The 13,288-nt window shown below is 44.0% G+C and overlaps 1 protein-coding gene across 2 annotated transcripts in view; it reads right to left on the bottom strand.

Annotated features, from left to right (window-relative positions):
- Nucleotides 1-447: 447 nt before the first annotated feature.
- Nucleotides 448-13,288, bottom strand: part of galk2 (galactokinase 2) — a 181,961-nt gene continuing 169,120 nt past the window's right edge. For both annotated transcript variants that reach the window (XM_051920919.1, XM_028822951.2), the window contains 2 exons: nucleotides 8,249-8,450; nucleotides 448-1,153 (listed from right to left, as the gene is read on the bottom strand). In XM_051920919.1, coding sequence (XP_051776879.1) covers nucleotides 946-1,153; nucleotides 8,249-8,450 — 410 coding nt within the window. In that variant the 3' untranslated portion in view covers nucleotides 448-945. The remainder of the gene's footprint in view (nucleotides 1,154-8,248; nucleotides 8,451-13,288) is intronic.

Here is a 13,288-nt window from a genome sequence, read left to right as displayed (position 1 = left end):
TTTTATCCTCCTGCAGTTACTACAGCTCTGCACATCCCCTTATTCTTAAAAATCGGCACCAGTCCACTTCTTCTCCACTCCTCAGGCATCCTCTCACTTTCCACAATTCCAGTAAACAATCTGGTTAAAAACTCCACTGCCATCTCTCCTAAACACCTCCATGCTTCCACAGGTATGTCACCTGGTCTCCTACCTTTAATTTGAAAAGACTGAGAAGGTAAACGGATTGTCAAATGCAAGTGGAAACAGCGTCACCATAGCCACATGCTGAATCAGAGCTCGGGGTGGGGGTAGGGGGGGCTGCACAGAAGCAATTCTTGACCGTCAAAGCAACTCTGTCTACAGATAATTATGATGTCAAGAAGCAAATGCTCAGATGCCACAGTCAACAAGAAACTTCCTATTATTAGAAAGAGCTGGCGCTGGTTTGAGTGAGATATTTCCAGGTTAAGGCAAGATTCCCTTTATTAGTGCAATACAAACGTTACATTTTATTTTGCTCCTACTTTATTGCCTGGTTTTTCAAATTATTGAAAACTGGTAAATATTTTGACGGGGCTTCACAATGCCTTTTGTTTTTTTCCCTTAATAACGTTAGCTTTCTGCAGTAGGCAGAGATTATTCAGTGTAAACAAGAATCGTCTTCCCAGCCGACCATATGGTTTGCATTTCCATTAGGCGCTTGAAACTTACTTCGGTAGTCAGAAGGGATGAGCGTGAGAAGGAGGAAGAAATTTAAAGGGCAGACGACGATTCTGACGATACTCCAGAGTAAATGAAGGAATAGTTCAAGTTGTAAGGTTAATATGAAATATAATAAGGCAAAAAACATTGCGTTTTGCCAAATACTGGATATCTAATTTCATTTGGTTTCAACTACGGGGAATATGTCAGATATCCCTTAATGAAAGCATGTCGCCTTTAGCCAAGTGATCTGTTTATCCTTCAGATTTCAGTAAGAATTGCTGCTCCTCCGCCAGGCTTGGTGACAAATAAACTTTGCCTTTCCAAAGCTGCTCTCGCGGCATCTGCCCTGTAAAAGGCTTCTCGGACATTTAGCAGAAACGAGTCCAGCTTCTCTCTCGGCACCATGGACACTGTGCATCCTCCCCAGCCGGCTCCTGTCAGCCGCGAGCCCATTGCCCCAGACTGCCTACAGAAGAAAACAAAAAAAAAAAATATGAAAAGACTGTCAAATAAAATTAGAATTATTGGTGCCACATAAGCTGTGTCCCCCACCCCATACCTAACCCCACCAAGGCATTGCTTTAAAAATCCCAATTCCAAAAAGGTGGGCACAGTTACGAAGATAAAAAAAAACACACATTTTGAAGCACAATCCATTCATGGTTGTCTCCAGATAAGTAAATTATAAATATGGCTTCAACGAGACTAACCATGGACTCTCAGTAATAACAGTTCCAAAATCATGACATTTTATAGGCAGAGGTAATGGTGGCTTTAACATCTGTGCTTCTCTAGGGAACAGCCCTCAAGTTCCAGTCCAGAACACGGACGTTCTCATTGTCCACAGGGAGTCTGCTCCAGATATTCCAGCTTCTGCCAACACTCCAAAGACACGGCTATAAAGAAGACTCACAAGTCCAAGCTGTCCATGTAGGTCTGATGTTACATGATCTACTGCAGGGATGTCCAATTCTGGTCCTGGTGGGCCTTAGTGGCTGCAGGTTTTTATTCTAACTATTTTCCTAATTAGCGAGCAGTTTTCACTGCTAATTAACTCCTTTTCCCTTCATTTTAATAGTCATGTTTTTAAGGATTCAGTCCTCTGAATTGATTTGTTTCTTCATTAAATGGCAGCCGAACAGAAATGAGACGTGAAAGAAGCCAACAGATGACCAGCTAAATTGGAGCATCAAACTCCAGTCAATTTCAGTCCAACCAGTTTCTAAATGAGAAGCCACTTCTCAAGCCGTTATTGAATATCATGACGTGCTGCTGCTTTCATTCTGTCACAGCAGACTGTTTTCTATTTTTCCTAAGAACACTGTTAAGATGTTTTGGTGACCTGAGCAGACCAACACAACTAAGACCTTCACCATTCTTTATTTTCAGGTGAGCTGGTCATATGGCAGCTTATTTTGGGTCTCATTATTGTTTGGCTGCTCATTATGGAAAAAGAAACAACTAAGGGGGTCCGAGTGACGTCAATTAAAACTAAGGCAAAACAAGTGAATTAGCAGCAAAAATGGCTCACTAATTAAGAAAATGGTTAGAATGACAACCTGCAGGCACTGTGGCCCACCAGGACCGGAGTTGGACAGCCCTGCTCTACTGTAAGCCATTAATACTTTGCTCATTAGAATGTGGACAAAGGAAACAAAGATGAAATAAATACCATTCTACTGCAGCTTATCCATCTCATTAAAAAACAAGCTGGTTGTCAACTCTTCCTTGAATTTGATCCTGACAGTGTAAGCTCAGGGTCTCTGTGGCAAAAGTGAGGGGCCAGGAAGTGGACGGATGGACAGATCACAGGAAACAAAGACAAGGGAGTGAGTGCACTTGGGGGATATTTAGCAGAGCAGGTAGATCTGCCTCACGCTGGAATATTCTGTGTACAATACTGCGGGGTCATGGTCAGGGATAATGCCAACGTAGCAGTGAATAATGATAAAGTTTAGTGGGGACGGAGGATTTATGGGCATAGCTAATGTCTGGCACTGCTGGGTGGTCGGCTAGTGTTACACACTGTAGTATAAATTATGAACCCTGCCCCGGCACAAGGCACTAAAAAAAAAATGTAATTTCCAAATTTTCCTTCTTCCAACTGATATCCCTTCTTTGTGTCCCACTCCACAGGACGTTTCCTTGTCTTTGTAATTGTATCCCGGGTGTTATAAAATTTTATTTAAGAGTTACTCCAGCCCTGTTACATTGGCCTAGCAGTTCACAGCGTGCAACGCATCTCACAATTACTCTGACAGGTAGAAAACTCTCATAAAACTCAACCCAAAAGTAACAGAACGAGAACTTACCTCACTGGATCACACGTTTGGCAGTACAGTGTTTCAGAGTGGGACGGTGGTGCAGTAGTAACCCCATGCCCCCAAGAGCTCCCTGCATGGAGTCTCCCTGTGCCCTCATGGGTTTCCTCCCACAGTCCAAAGACACTTACTTTACATTTACTTATTTGGCTGACATCTTTATTCAAGGCGACTTACAAAATTTATGAAACAACTGGTTCCACTTCTTTTGGTTTTCCAATTGGAGCAGAGGTGGGTCATATGACTTGTTCAGGGTCACTAGTGGGATTTGAACCCACAACCTCCAGGTTTGAAGTCCAAAGCCTTAACCACTACAACACACTGCCACTGCCAGTGCTAAATTAGTCCCTAATATGTGTGTGTGTGTGTGTGTGTGTTCACCTTTTGCTAGGCTGCCACACTGTCCAGCGTGTAATGCATGCTGGGTGATAAGAGGTCCCTGGTGAGGCACGATTTTAAATAAATAACTGGGAGATCCAGAGGGTGTAGGCTCCAAGCGGGTGCATGGGTGAGCTTCCATGGGCCGCTCCGAGGTCGATTGGGGTGTTTGGCTGATCGCATATTCACGTGCGAATGTGAGCGGCTCAGGCAAGTGCTTCATTCACACCTGCACTCAATCAGGGAGCCTGCAGGGCAGAGTGCGGAATACTAAAAAGAAGAAAAGAAAGAAAAATGAAGGCAAGAAGGTGATGGGACAGTGAGCTCCTGGTGAGTAGCGTATGGGTTGACACTTGAACGGGCAGGCAAGAGGGGCCACTCCCGCTGAGCATTGAATTATCGTTTTTATCATGGCCCCGCAATCCGTATTAACCCCTACCTTCCCTGCTGTTCTTTTTCCGGTTTTCTGTGGTGGCCATCTGTGCCACCACCACCACCTGATCAGGGCACCATGATGTCCCTACATTGATGGATTGAAGGCCAAAGGTCCGCATGACCATCATCATCAAGTTCTTTCATGTGAAGTCTGAAAAGCATGAGGACTGATTAAGATCATTTATGTTAGGTAGAAGGCCCAGTGGGGGCTGGCCAGGTGGTCTCGTGGCCTTGGGTCCCCTGCAGATTTTTTTTTTTCTGTCTTCCTGGCCCTCAGACCTTACTTTATTCTTTGTTCCTTAGTATATTGCCCATCTTCATCGCGTAAAGCACTTTGAGCTGCATCATTTGTATGAAATCATGCTATACACTGTGGTACCCGGCGGGGGTTCATGCCTGGCCGGGATGCCCAGGAGGACCGGAGGAGGACTTGTGCCTCCTCCAGAACACGAGGTGGCACCCGCCCTGGTTGCTTTGGGGGCCACGGGTACAGAGCTTGGAAGCTCAACCCTGTAGGGGCCCGTGGTCACCACCAGGGGGCTCCCCGATGCCTTGGGAGCCCTGGACCTCAGCACTTCCACCACACCCGGAAGTGCTGGGGGGAAGAGGATTGGGGACACCCGGAGAACTTCCGGATACACCGCCAGAGCTTCTGCCACACAGGGGTGTGGCCACAGAAGCTCATTGGGATGCACCTGGAGTCCATCCGGGGTGGATAAAACGGGCCGCCTCACTCCAGTCGGGAGGAAGAGGACGAAGCTAAGAGGAGAGGAGTGGAGGCGGACCAGAGACTAGAAGGCATTGTGTTGTGGCCAAGGACTTGAGGGGTGATTGGTGGTGCGGCACTGGGTTTGTGCACTTAAACTGTAAATATTATGCATAATAAATGTGTGTGTGGTGAAACCAACATGTCTACCTGTCTGTGTCCAGGCTGTTCCCCACAACACATACAGTGATATGAAAATGTTTGGGAACCCCTCTTAATCCTTTGGAGTTTTGTTTCTCATTGGCTGAGCTTTCAAAGTAGCAACTTCCTTTTAATATATGACATGCCTTATGGAAACAGTAGTATTTCAGCAGTGACATTTTTGTCTCATCAGTCCAAAGCACTTTGTTCCAAAATGAATCTGGCTTGTCTAAATGAGCATTGGCATACAACAAGCGACTCTGTTTGTGGCGTGAGTGCAGAAAGGGCTTCTTTCTCATCACCCTGCCATACAGATGTTCTTTGTGTAAATTGTGCTGAATTGTAGAACGATGTACAGATACACCATCTGCAGCCAGATGTTCTTGCAGGTCTTTGGAGGTGATCTGTGGTTGTCTGTAACCATTCTCACAATCCTGCTCATATGCCGCTCCTGTATTTTTCGTGGCTGGCCAGACCTGCTGGGTTTAACAGCAACTGTGCCTGTGGCCTTCCATTTCCTGATTCCATTCCTTACAGTTACAGAAACTGACAGTTTAAACCTCTGAGTCAGGAGACTCAACAATCTTTGTTTTCAGATCTTTAGAGAGTTGCTTTGAGGATCCCATGCTGTCACTCTTCAGAGGAGAGTCAAAGGGAAGGAAGCACAACTTGACATTGACCACCTTAAATACCTTTATATCTCATGATTGTCTATGAAGTTCAAGGCTTAACGAGCTCATCCAACCAATTTGGTGTTGCAAGTAATCAGCATTGAGCAGTGACAGGCATTCAGATCAGCACAATGACAAGGGGACCCACATTTGTGCACAGCCAGTTTTTCACATTTGATTTAATTTCATACAAATAGATACTGCGTCACTAAAAATCTTTGTTTGGAAAACACCGCAGTACTCAGATGTTCATGGAAATGAAAGACATGCCACTGTTATCTTTGTTGTTGAAAGGAGAGTCAATTATTATGCAGGCTGAGAGGGGTTCACAACCTTCTTCATATGACTGTAAATGTTGTTGGCCCTCGAGTTAAACCTTGTTTTATGGCATACATTTATTAGGATTTTATCCTTCACATTTATACAATTTTCATTCTGATTTATTTATTTGAAGACCCTTTCTTTTTTGACCACTGCACTATGGACACAGTTCGTCTGTTTACTTTAATAAAAACACTTCGATTTGATTCGAACCTGGTTTTGTAATACGTCACTTGCTTGTATGGAATGTTTTTGGATTTTAAATAAATTCAATAAAATGTCAGTGTTTTGTCTTGGTAGAGTAATATATATTGCTCTACTTTCCCCTATTGTATTATTAATATGTAGCCTTAGAATGCCTACCACTGTTTATAAGGTATTATTGTATATAACTTATCCCCACTTTCCCTTCTATATCTATAACCTCAGGCAATTAGATGTAGTAAAAGACAAGCAGAAGTTAAGTTACAGTTTAAACAATATATTAGTATTATTGATAATATTCATAAATAATAACAAAATGCAAAGTATATTTGAATATTGGCAACCATACAACCTGATTAAATGATGATATGTAGTTCAGATGGCACACAGTCTTGTGGTTACTTAAATGTCTCTAGTTAAGATATCATTGATGCTCAGCTTTCAGCCACATGTCTGTTCAAAATGGCTGCTGAGCTGTGCTGTTTATTGTGTTCTCTTCATCATCACAGGTTAGCAAGTAAGATGCTTCTTCATCATAAGTTGGTTGGTAAGAGAGAGAGTGTGAGGTTAAACACATACATTTATAGATGTTCTGTCCAACCCCTCGAGCCAATAGGACATCATGGTACTTAATGGCCTCTGAGACAAGCCAATTCCAAACAGCCATACTTCAGACCAATGGGGAAAATAGAACATCTTAACATCTGCCCCCAAACCATATGTTTAAGTACACCTTAGCCCATTTGCGGGGGTAGAAATGACTTTAGCAAAGAAACACTTGCCAAACTGGTTTAAAACACACATCCCCCAAATCCTGTCATAAAATTCAAAGAGGCTCAGCCGTAAAAGGGGGGCAAACACAAATGCCTCTCACCAAAGTAACACTAAATTACATTGCTTTGCCTAAAAATCAAATAAAGACATACAAAAATATTCATCAAATAATATGTAAAATCTCACATCACAACAGTCAGTCAGTCATTTTCCAACCTGCTATATCCTAATACAGGGTCACGGGGGTTGGCTGGAGCCATTCCCAGCCAGCACAGGGCGCAAGGCAGGAAACAAACCCCGGGCAGGGCGCCAGCCCACCACCGGGCACACACACACACACACACACACACACACCAAGCACACACTACAGACAATTTAGAATCACCAATGCACCTAACCTGCATATCTTTGGACAACCGGAGTACCCGGAGGAAACCCACGCAGACACGGGGAGAACACGCAAGCTCCAAGCGAAACCGGGTCTCCTAACTGCGAGGCAGCAGCGCTACCACTGCGCCACCGTGTCGCCCGCAATAAAATGTTAAAAAAGCAAAAGCAAAAAAAACCAAAAACAAAAACAAACACTTTGCACCAACCCCTGGCTGACTGCGTGTGTCCTCACTTGCCTGGCGCCTGGAAGTGCCCAGGGAGTGTGGAGCCGACCCACACTGTCAACTGCTGGGCAAAGCTCAGCTCATGTGACTCTGCTCATGGATATGCTGGCCAAGAAGACAGACGGAGGGTTGGGTGGATGGATGGACATTTCAAGTCTAACTCGCTCTCTGACCCTGAGTGTGTTATTAAACCTAAAACAAACGTGAGCGAGTACTACTGTATGTCAAGATGAGTAAAGACAGCTGCCAAAGGTGGATTAACAATAAAATGAAGCCATTTAAAATACACGACAGAATGCTGCACGTGTACCAAAGTGCTCCACTTCTCATATCCCTTGGATTTTACGGTCATTAAGCCGTAGCACAAAGGTCAGGGTATTAGTGACATGGAGACCACTCCGCTCCCACAGTCACGCACAGAAAAAGGAAAGCGCACTGTAGATGTCGGGAAGCACTTTCCCACTCTTTTATGTGAAATGTAGTACGCCCTGCGCTCCGATCCTACGCTTACAAGACTGTAAACAGAGCAGACGCATTTTATCGACGCTTCACATCTTTGCTGGATCGATGTCGGCAGCTATCTAATTAAAAGTCGGCCTGTAATTTAACACTGCACATTTCAGGCGACCGGGGTTTTAAACAAAGTTGAATCCATGTTTGGCCCTTATTTAGCAAAACACAGGGTGTCGGATTTTGATCTTAGCCAGCGCATTCATACGCTACGGTCTGAGACTTATCAACAGCAGAGCATGTTTAAATCCCAGTGCCCATTATTACACAGTGGTGTTCTCTGTGCACAACAGCTTTTATAAAGAGTTTATCCGAACCCTGTTAATTAAAATGCCAATGTACGCATTTTATTTGTTTCACATTTGCTCTGGCTTTTCATTCTTGTAATAAAACAAATTATGAAGCTTAACAGGTTTTCAGACTTACAGACAGATGTCTACCAGCTGATCCAACTCCCGACAGCTGCATTCGTAAAGGTCTCGGCAGCTCGCATGGCTTTGGTTCATCAGCTCTCCCAGCAGCTGGACAGCTTCATCTTGTGCCTCAACACAGATATCTTTAAAGCGCAGAACCCGTTCTGCTTCCCCGTAGACGTGCTTCGCACGCTGGTACAGCCTGAAGCTGGTCACTAAAATAAATGAAACATATACACGTTAGAGAGCTTCAGCCATCTGGCCTGCAATTAGAAAGAGAGGTGCCCTCCATGACGGCTGGGACGAGGACACTTTTCTTTTGTGGATTTCCCCCTCTGCTCGCCAGTTTAAAGTTACAACTCGGACACTTCAGACGTTGTTCATTTGAGGGGATTTGCAGACATTTCAGTCACACCATGGTCTCTACCCATTTCAGGACACCATAATGTTTTGGACACAGTAGTGGAAGGTCTATTAAAGCCGTCATGTTTAGGTTTGTCACATATCCCAGCATGCAATGACTGTTGAAGTCTTCACTTCACAGGCATCACCAGGTGCTGAGGTGGTCTTCTCTGGTGATGCTCTGCCAAGCCCCTAATGCAGTCATCTTCAGCTCCTGCTTCTTTCAGTTGCTTGTCCCCTTAAGTTTTCCCTTCAGCGCATGGAAGGGCTGCTCATCTGGATTTAAATTGGCCGACTGGTTTGGCCATTCAAACATTTTCAGTTTTTTTTAAGCTTTGATAAACACCCGTGTTGCTCCAGAAGTGTGTTTGGCTTATTACCATCTCGTAGGATGAAGTGCCGACCAATGAGTTTGGAGGATTTACTGGAACTTGAGCAGATCAGATGTTTCTATACACCTCAGAATTCACTGAGTGACTGCCGTCATTAGTTACATCATCAATGGAGAGAAGTGTGCCAGGACCTGTGGCAGCCATACATGCCCAGCCCATAACACCCCACCACCATGTCTTTGTGCCACTGCAGTCATTAATGACATCATCAGTGGAGAGAAGTGTGCCAGGACCTGTGGCAGCCATACATGCCCAGCCCATAACACCCCACCGCCATGTCTTTGTGCCACTGCAGTCATTAATGACATCATAAGTGGAGAGAAGTGTGCCAGGACCTGTGGCAGCCATACATGCCCAGCCCATAACACCCCACCGCCATGTCTTTGTGCCACTGCAGTCATTAATGACATCATCAGTGGAGAGAGGTGTGCCAGGACCTGTGGCAGCCATACATGCCCAGCCCATAACACCCCACCACCATGTCTTTGTGCCACTGCAGTCATTAATGACATCATCAGTGGAGAGAAGTGTGTCAGGACCTGTGGCAGCCATACATGCCCAGCCCATAACACCCCACCACCATGTCTTTGTGCCACTGCAGTCATTAATGACATCATCAGTGGAGAGAAGTGTGCCAGGACCTGTGGCAGCCATACATGCCCAGCCCATAACACCCCACCGCCATGTCTTTGTGCCACTGCAGTCATTAATGACATCATCAGTGGAGAGAAGTGTGCCAGGACCTGTGGCAGCCATACATGCCCAGCCCATAACACCCCACCACCATGTCTTTGTGCCACTGCAGTCATTAATGACATCATCAGTGGAGAGAAGTGTGCCAGGACCTGTGGCAGCCATAACACCCCCATGTTTAACAGATGAGGTGGTCTGCTTCAAATCTTGTGCAGTTCCTTTTGGTCTCCACATTTTGCTCTTGCCGTCACTCTGATGAGGTTCATCTTTGTCTCACCTGTCCACAAGACCTTTTCCCAGAATTCTGCAGGCTCTTTGAAGTCCTTTTTCACAAACTGCAAAATGGCCATCCTGTTTGTGTGGTCTGCACCTTGCAGTGTGGCCTCCGTATTTCTATTCATGACATCTTGTGCTGATAGTCGTCTCTGACACACACACACATCGGCCCCCTGAAGGCTGTGTCTGGTCTGTTGCACAGGCATTGGGGGCTTTTTCTTGACCATAGTGAGGATTCTTCTGTTATCATCAGTGGAGGTCTTCCTTGGCCCACCAGTTCTTCTGTGATCACTGAGCCCACCGGTGTGTTCTTCCTTCTTCATGATATTCCAGACAGTTGATTTTAGTCATCCTAAGGTCTTCCCGACGTCTCCAATGGTTTTCTTCTTGTTCTTCTGCCTCATAATGGCTTCTTTGACTTTCATTGGCACAGCTCTTGTCCTCATGTTGAACAATAACAAACTACAAACTCCAATTGGTAGAAGCAAGCCGAGGTCTTTTATATGAAGACATGAAACCCATCTGAGGAATCACAAATACCTGTGACGCCAACTGTCCCAAACATTATGGTGCCCTAAAACAGAGAGACCACAGTGTGACTTAAATGTCTGCAAATCTATTCTTTAGCTTTCTGTGACCTTCAGTGATGCTGATGGTTCATTCCTCATAGTCATTTGTTTGTTTCAATTTACTGCTGGTTTCTATTGTATTTTATTTGTGTTTATTGTATATTTTATTGTAAAACACTTTGGCTACATCATTACTGATGTTATTTTAAATGTGCTCTATAAATAAATCGACATTGACAAATCCCCTTAAATGAAAGTCTGCAGTATGCACTTTAATCACAATGTCTGAATGGTTTGTTATTTTAAACTGTGGAGCAGAGAGAGAAATTAAGGAAAAACGGGTCTTTGTTCCAAACATTACAGTGTATGTCAATGTTACTTACCGTATATACTTGTGTATAATTCGGGCCTTGAAACCCGAAAAATTGATCATAAAATCAGACCACGACCTGTACGCCCGTTCAAAAATGCGACACTTCATTTTATTTTTTTTTTTACATCTTCTTGCCTCCTCCAATCTCACATCAGTTTCTCAGACGCACCAAATTTTGTTGCAGCAGCGCGGTTACCAATTTCTTTCGCTACTTCAATGACGTTTAATTTAAAACCAGCTTCATATTTTCTTCTGATTGATCGCTACATCGTAGATAAGGAATGATCTTACGATAAAGGTGTATGAGAGTGTGAGATACAAAAAACAAAAAACAGTGTGAACGTCGCTTCAGAATAGTTCGGGTATTACGGTGTGGTCACGTAGGCACAATAGAGACAGACGGGTTAGGAGGACGCGCTGATACAGCACATTGCTACACCCACATAGACAAAAAACGGCCATGTGCTCCGTGGTTACTCTCTCAGGTGGGTGTTAGCATATCATAATCTCTTGGACCAATAGCGTGAGTTTTCTGCATTCGACTTATACAAACGACATTATAAAATACCAGAAATTACACTGTAAAATCAAGTCCCGACTTATCCGTGGGAGAACTTATCCGTGAGTATATACGGTATTTGTTACAGTAAATCTGCTCTGTTTTCTATGCTTGTGTTATGTGCCTTGTGGGAGGTTCTCAAAGAGGCGGGGCCACCTGCCCATCACAGCCTGAGACCGCCCACAGCCTTATAAAGGTAAGAGTTTCCCACAGTCCTGTGCCTGGGTTTTATAATTTTTCCTGAATTTTTTTTGTTCCTTCTGCCTTGGATTACACTTGTTGCACTTTGTTTGCTATCAGATTTTCTTTGTTACGGATAACTCCTTTTGCGCTCCTTTGTTACAGAACAAAAACAGCTAAATGAAAGTCCCAGACATTATGGAGGGCACTGTAGATAACAAGCTAACCATTCAAAATCACGAAAAGGCGATCATGAAAGTGAAGTGCAAAAACAGATCGGTACAATACTGCAGCTCTGCACTGTGCGTCTGGAGTAACTTGATGCCAAAATCAGTGTGGGAGAAACAAACCACCGTTCTTAGACAATCGAACGTCAGACTCGAGACCCGTATTCATATTACAAAAATGTAATTTATATTCAAATAGCAACGTTCGATCTAACAACCCTAACGTAAAGCTCAGGTCGTTTGCACTTTTACCTTGGTTTGTGTATGAAAAGTACTGAATATTATAATTAAAATCAGAGGTTATTAATATTAAATTTAAAACCGCACATTTGAATAAAAGCAAATAACATTATTGTGGAACATCAGTGCTAGACAAATCGGTACTGAAATAGATCAACATGTTTTGTGCAGCAATTTCAAGTTCAGTTGCTTTCTTTCTACAAACTTCACGTTCTGCTGAAAATACTTAGAAACATATGTTGTGGTATGTTCAATAATTATATCTTAATTTTGGTTTTAATGATGACATGCCAGCAGTTCTTAAGTGGGTGATGATTAATTTCCTTATTTTTAATCCTTATTTCCTCTTTAAAAAGTCATCTGGCAAAATCACCCTCTTCCATTTGTTCAATTTTTCTTTTTGTTGTAGCTGCCTGCTATTATTTTTCCTATTATGTATAATACTCACAGTCGCAATGATTTAACACGGAATTGAGCAGTGCAAACATTTACAAGGGCTTTTGGACATGCAGACCACTAAAGGATGTTCCTGACTACTGAGCGCCCGGTCCTGTTGAACCCGCCCTATCTGAATGGAGTCTTTGGATTGCAGTCTCTCTTTTTCGGAGGGACGTATTTATGGGAACACTTGGTGGGATCGGTCACCGACCACTCTTTCTACGGGGAGATTCCCTCGAAAGAGGCCCCTGAATATTCTGTTGTTACTCCCGTTAGGATGAAGCAATCTGAACCAAAAAAATCGGCTCTATCCCTTGACGTATGTGTGATCGATTGCATTACATGCGATGCTGGAAGTGGTTTCTGTTTTCTGCCAGACACATTTCGACGTGGCGCTCCATGTTCCTGAATGTATCGGCAAGTGTCTCGGCGGGAATAGCAGCAATTACACATTGGATGTTTTCCTTCGAATCTTCCACAGTGCGAGGCTCGTTCTGGTAGACTTTGAGCAGACCCCAAAGGAAGAACTCTGATGGTGTCAGATCTGGCGACCATGGTGGCCAAAGCCCCTTTGAAATGACACTGTTGCCAAAGAAGGACTTCATTTCTGCCATGTCACGTTGCTCCATCTTGTAACCTTCCGTTAACTCACAATCATCCAGTTGATTCTGACATCGCTTAAACGAACGGATAACCCAATAAAT

The sequence above is a fragment of the Erpetoichthys calabaricus genome, chromosome 17 (assembly GCF_900747795.2).
Source record: "Erpetoichthys calabaricus chromosome 17, fErpCal1.3, whole genome shotgun sequence".
NCBI lineage: Eukaryota > Metazoa > Chordata > Cladistia > Polypteriformes > Polypteridae > Erpetoichthys > Erpetoichthys calabaricus.
This window is presented reverse-complemented; position numbering and strand designations above follow the sequence as displayed.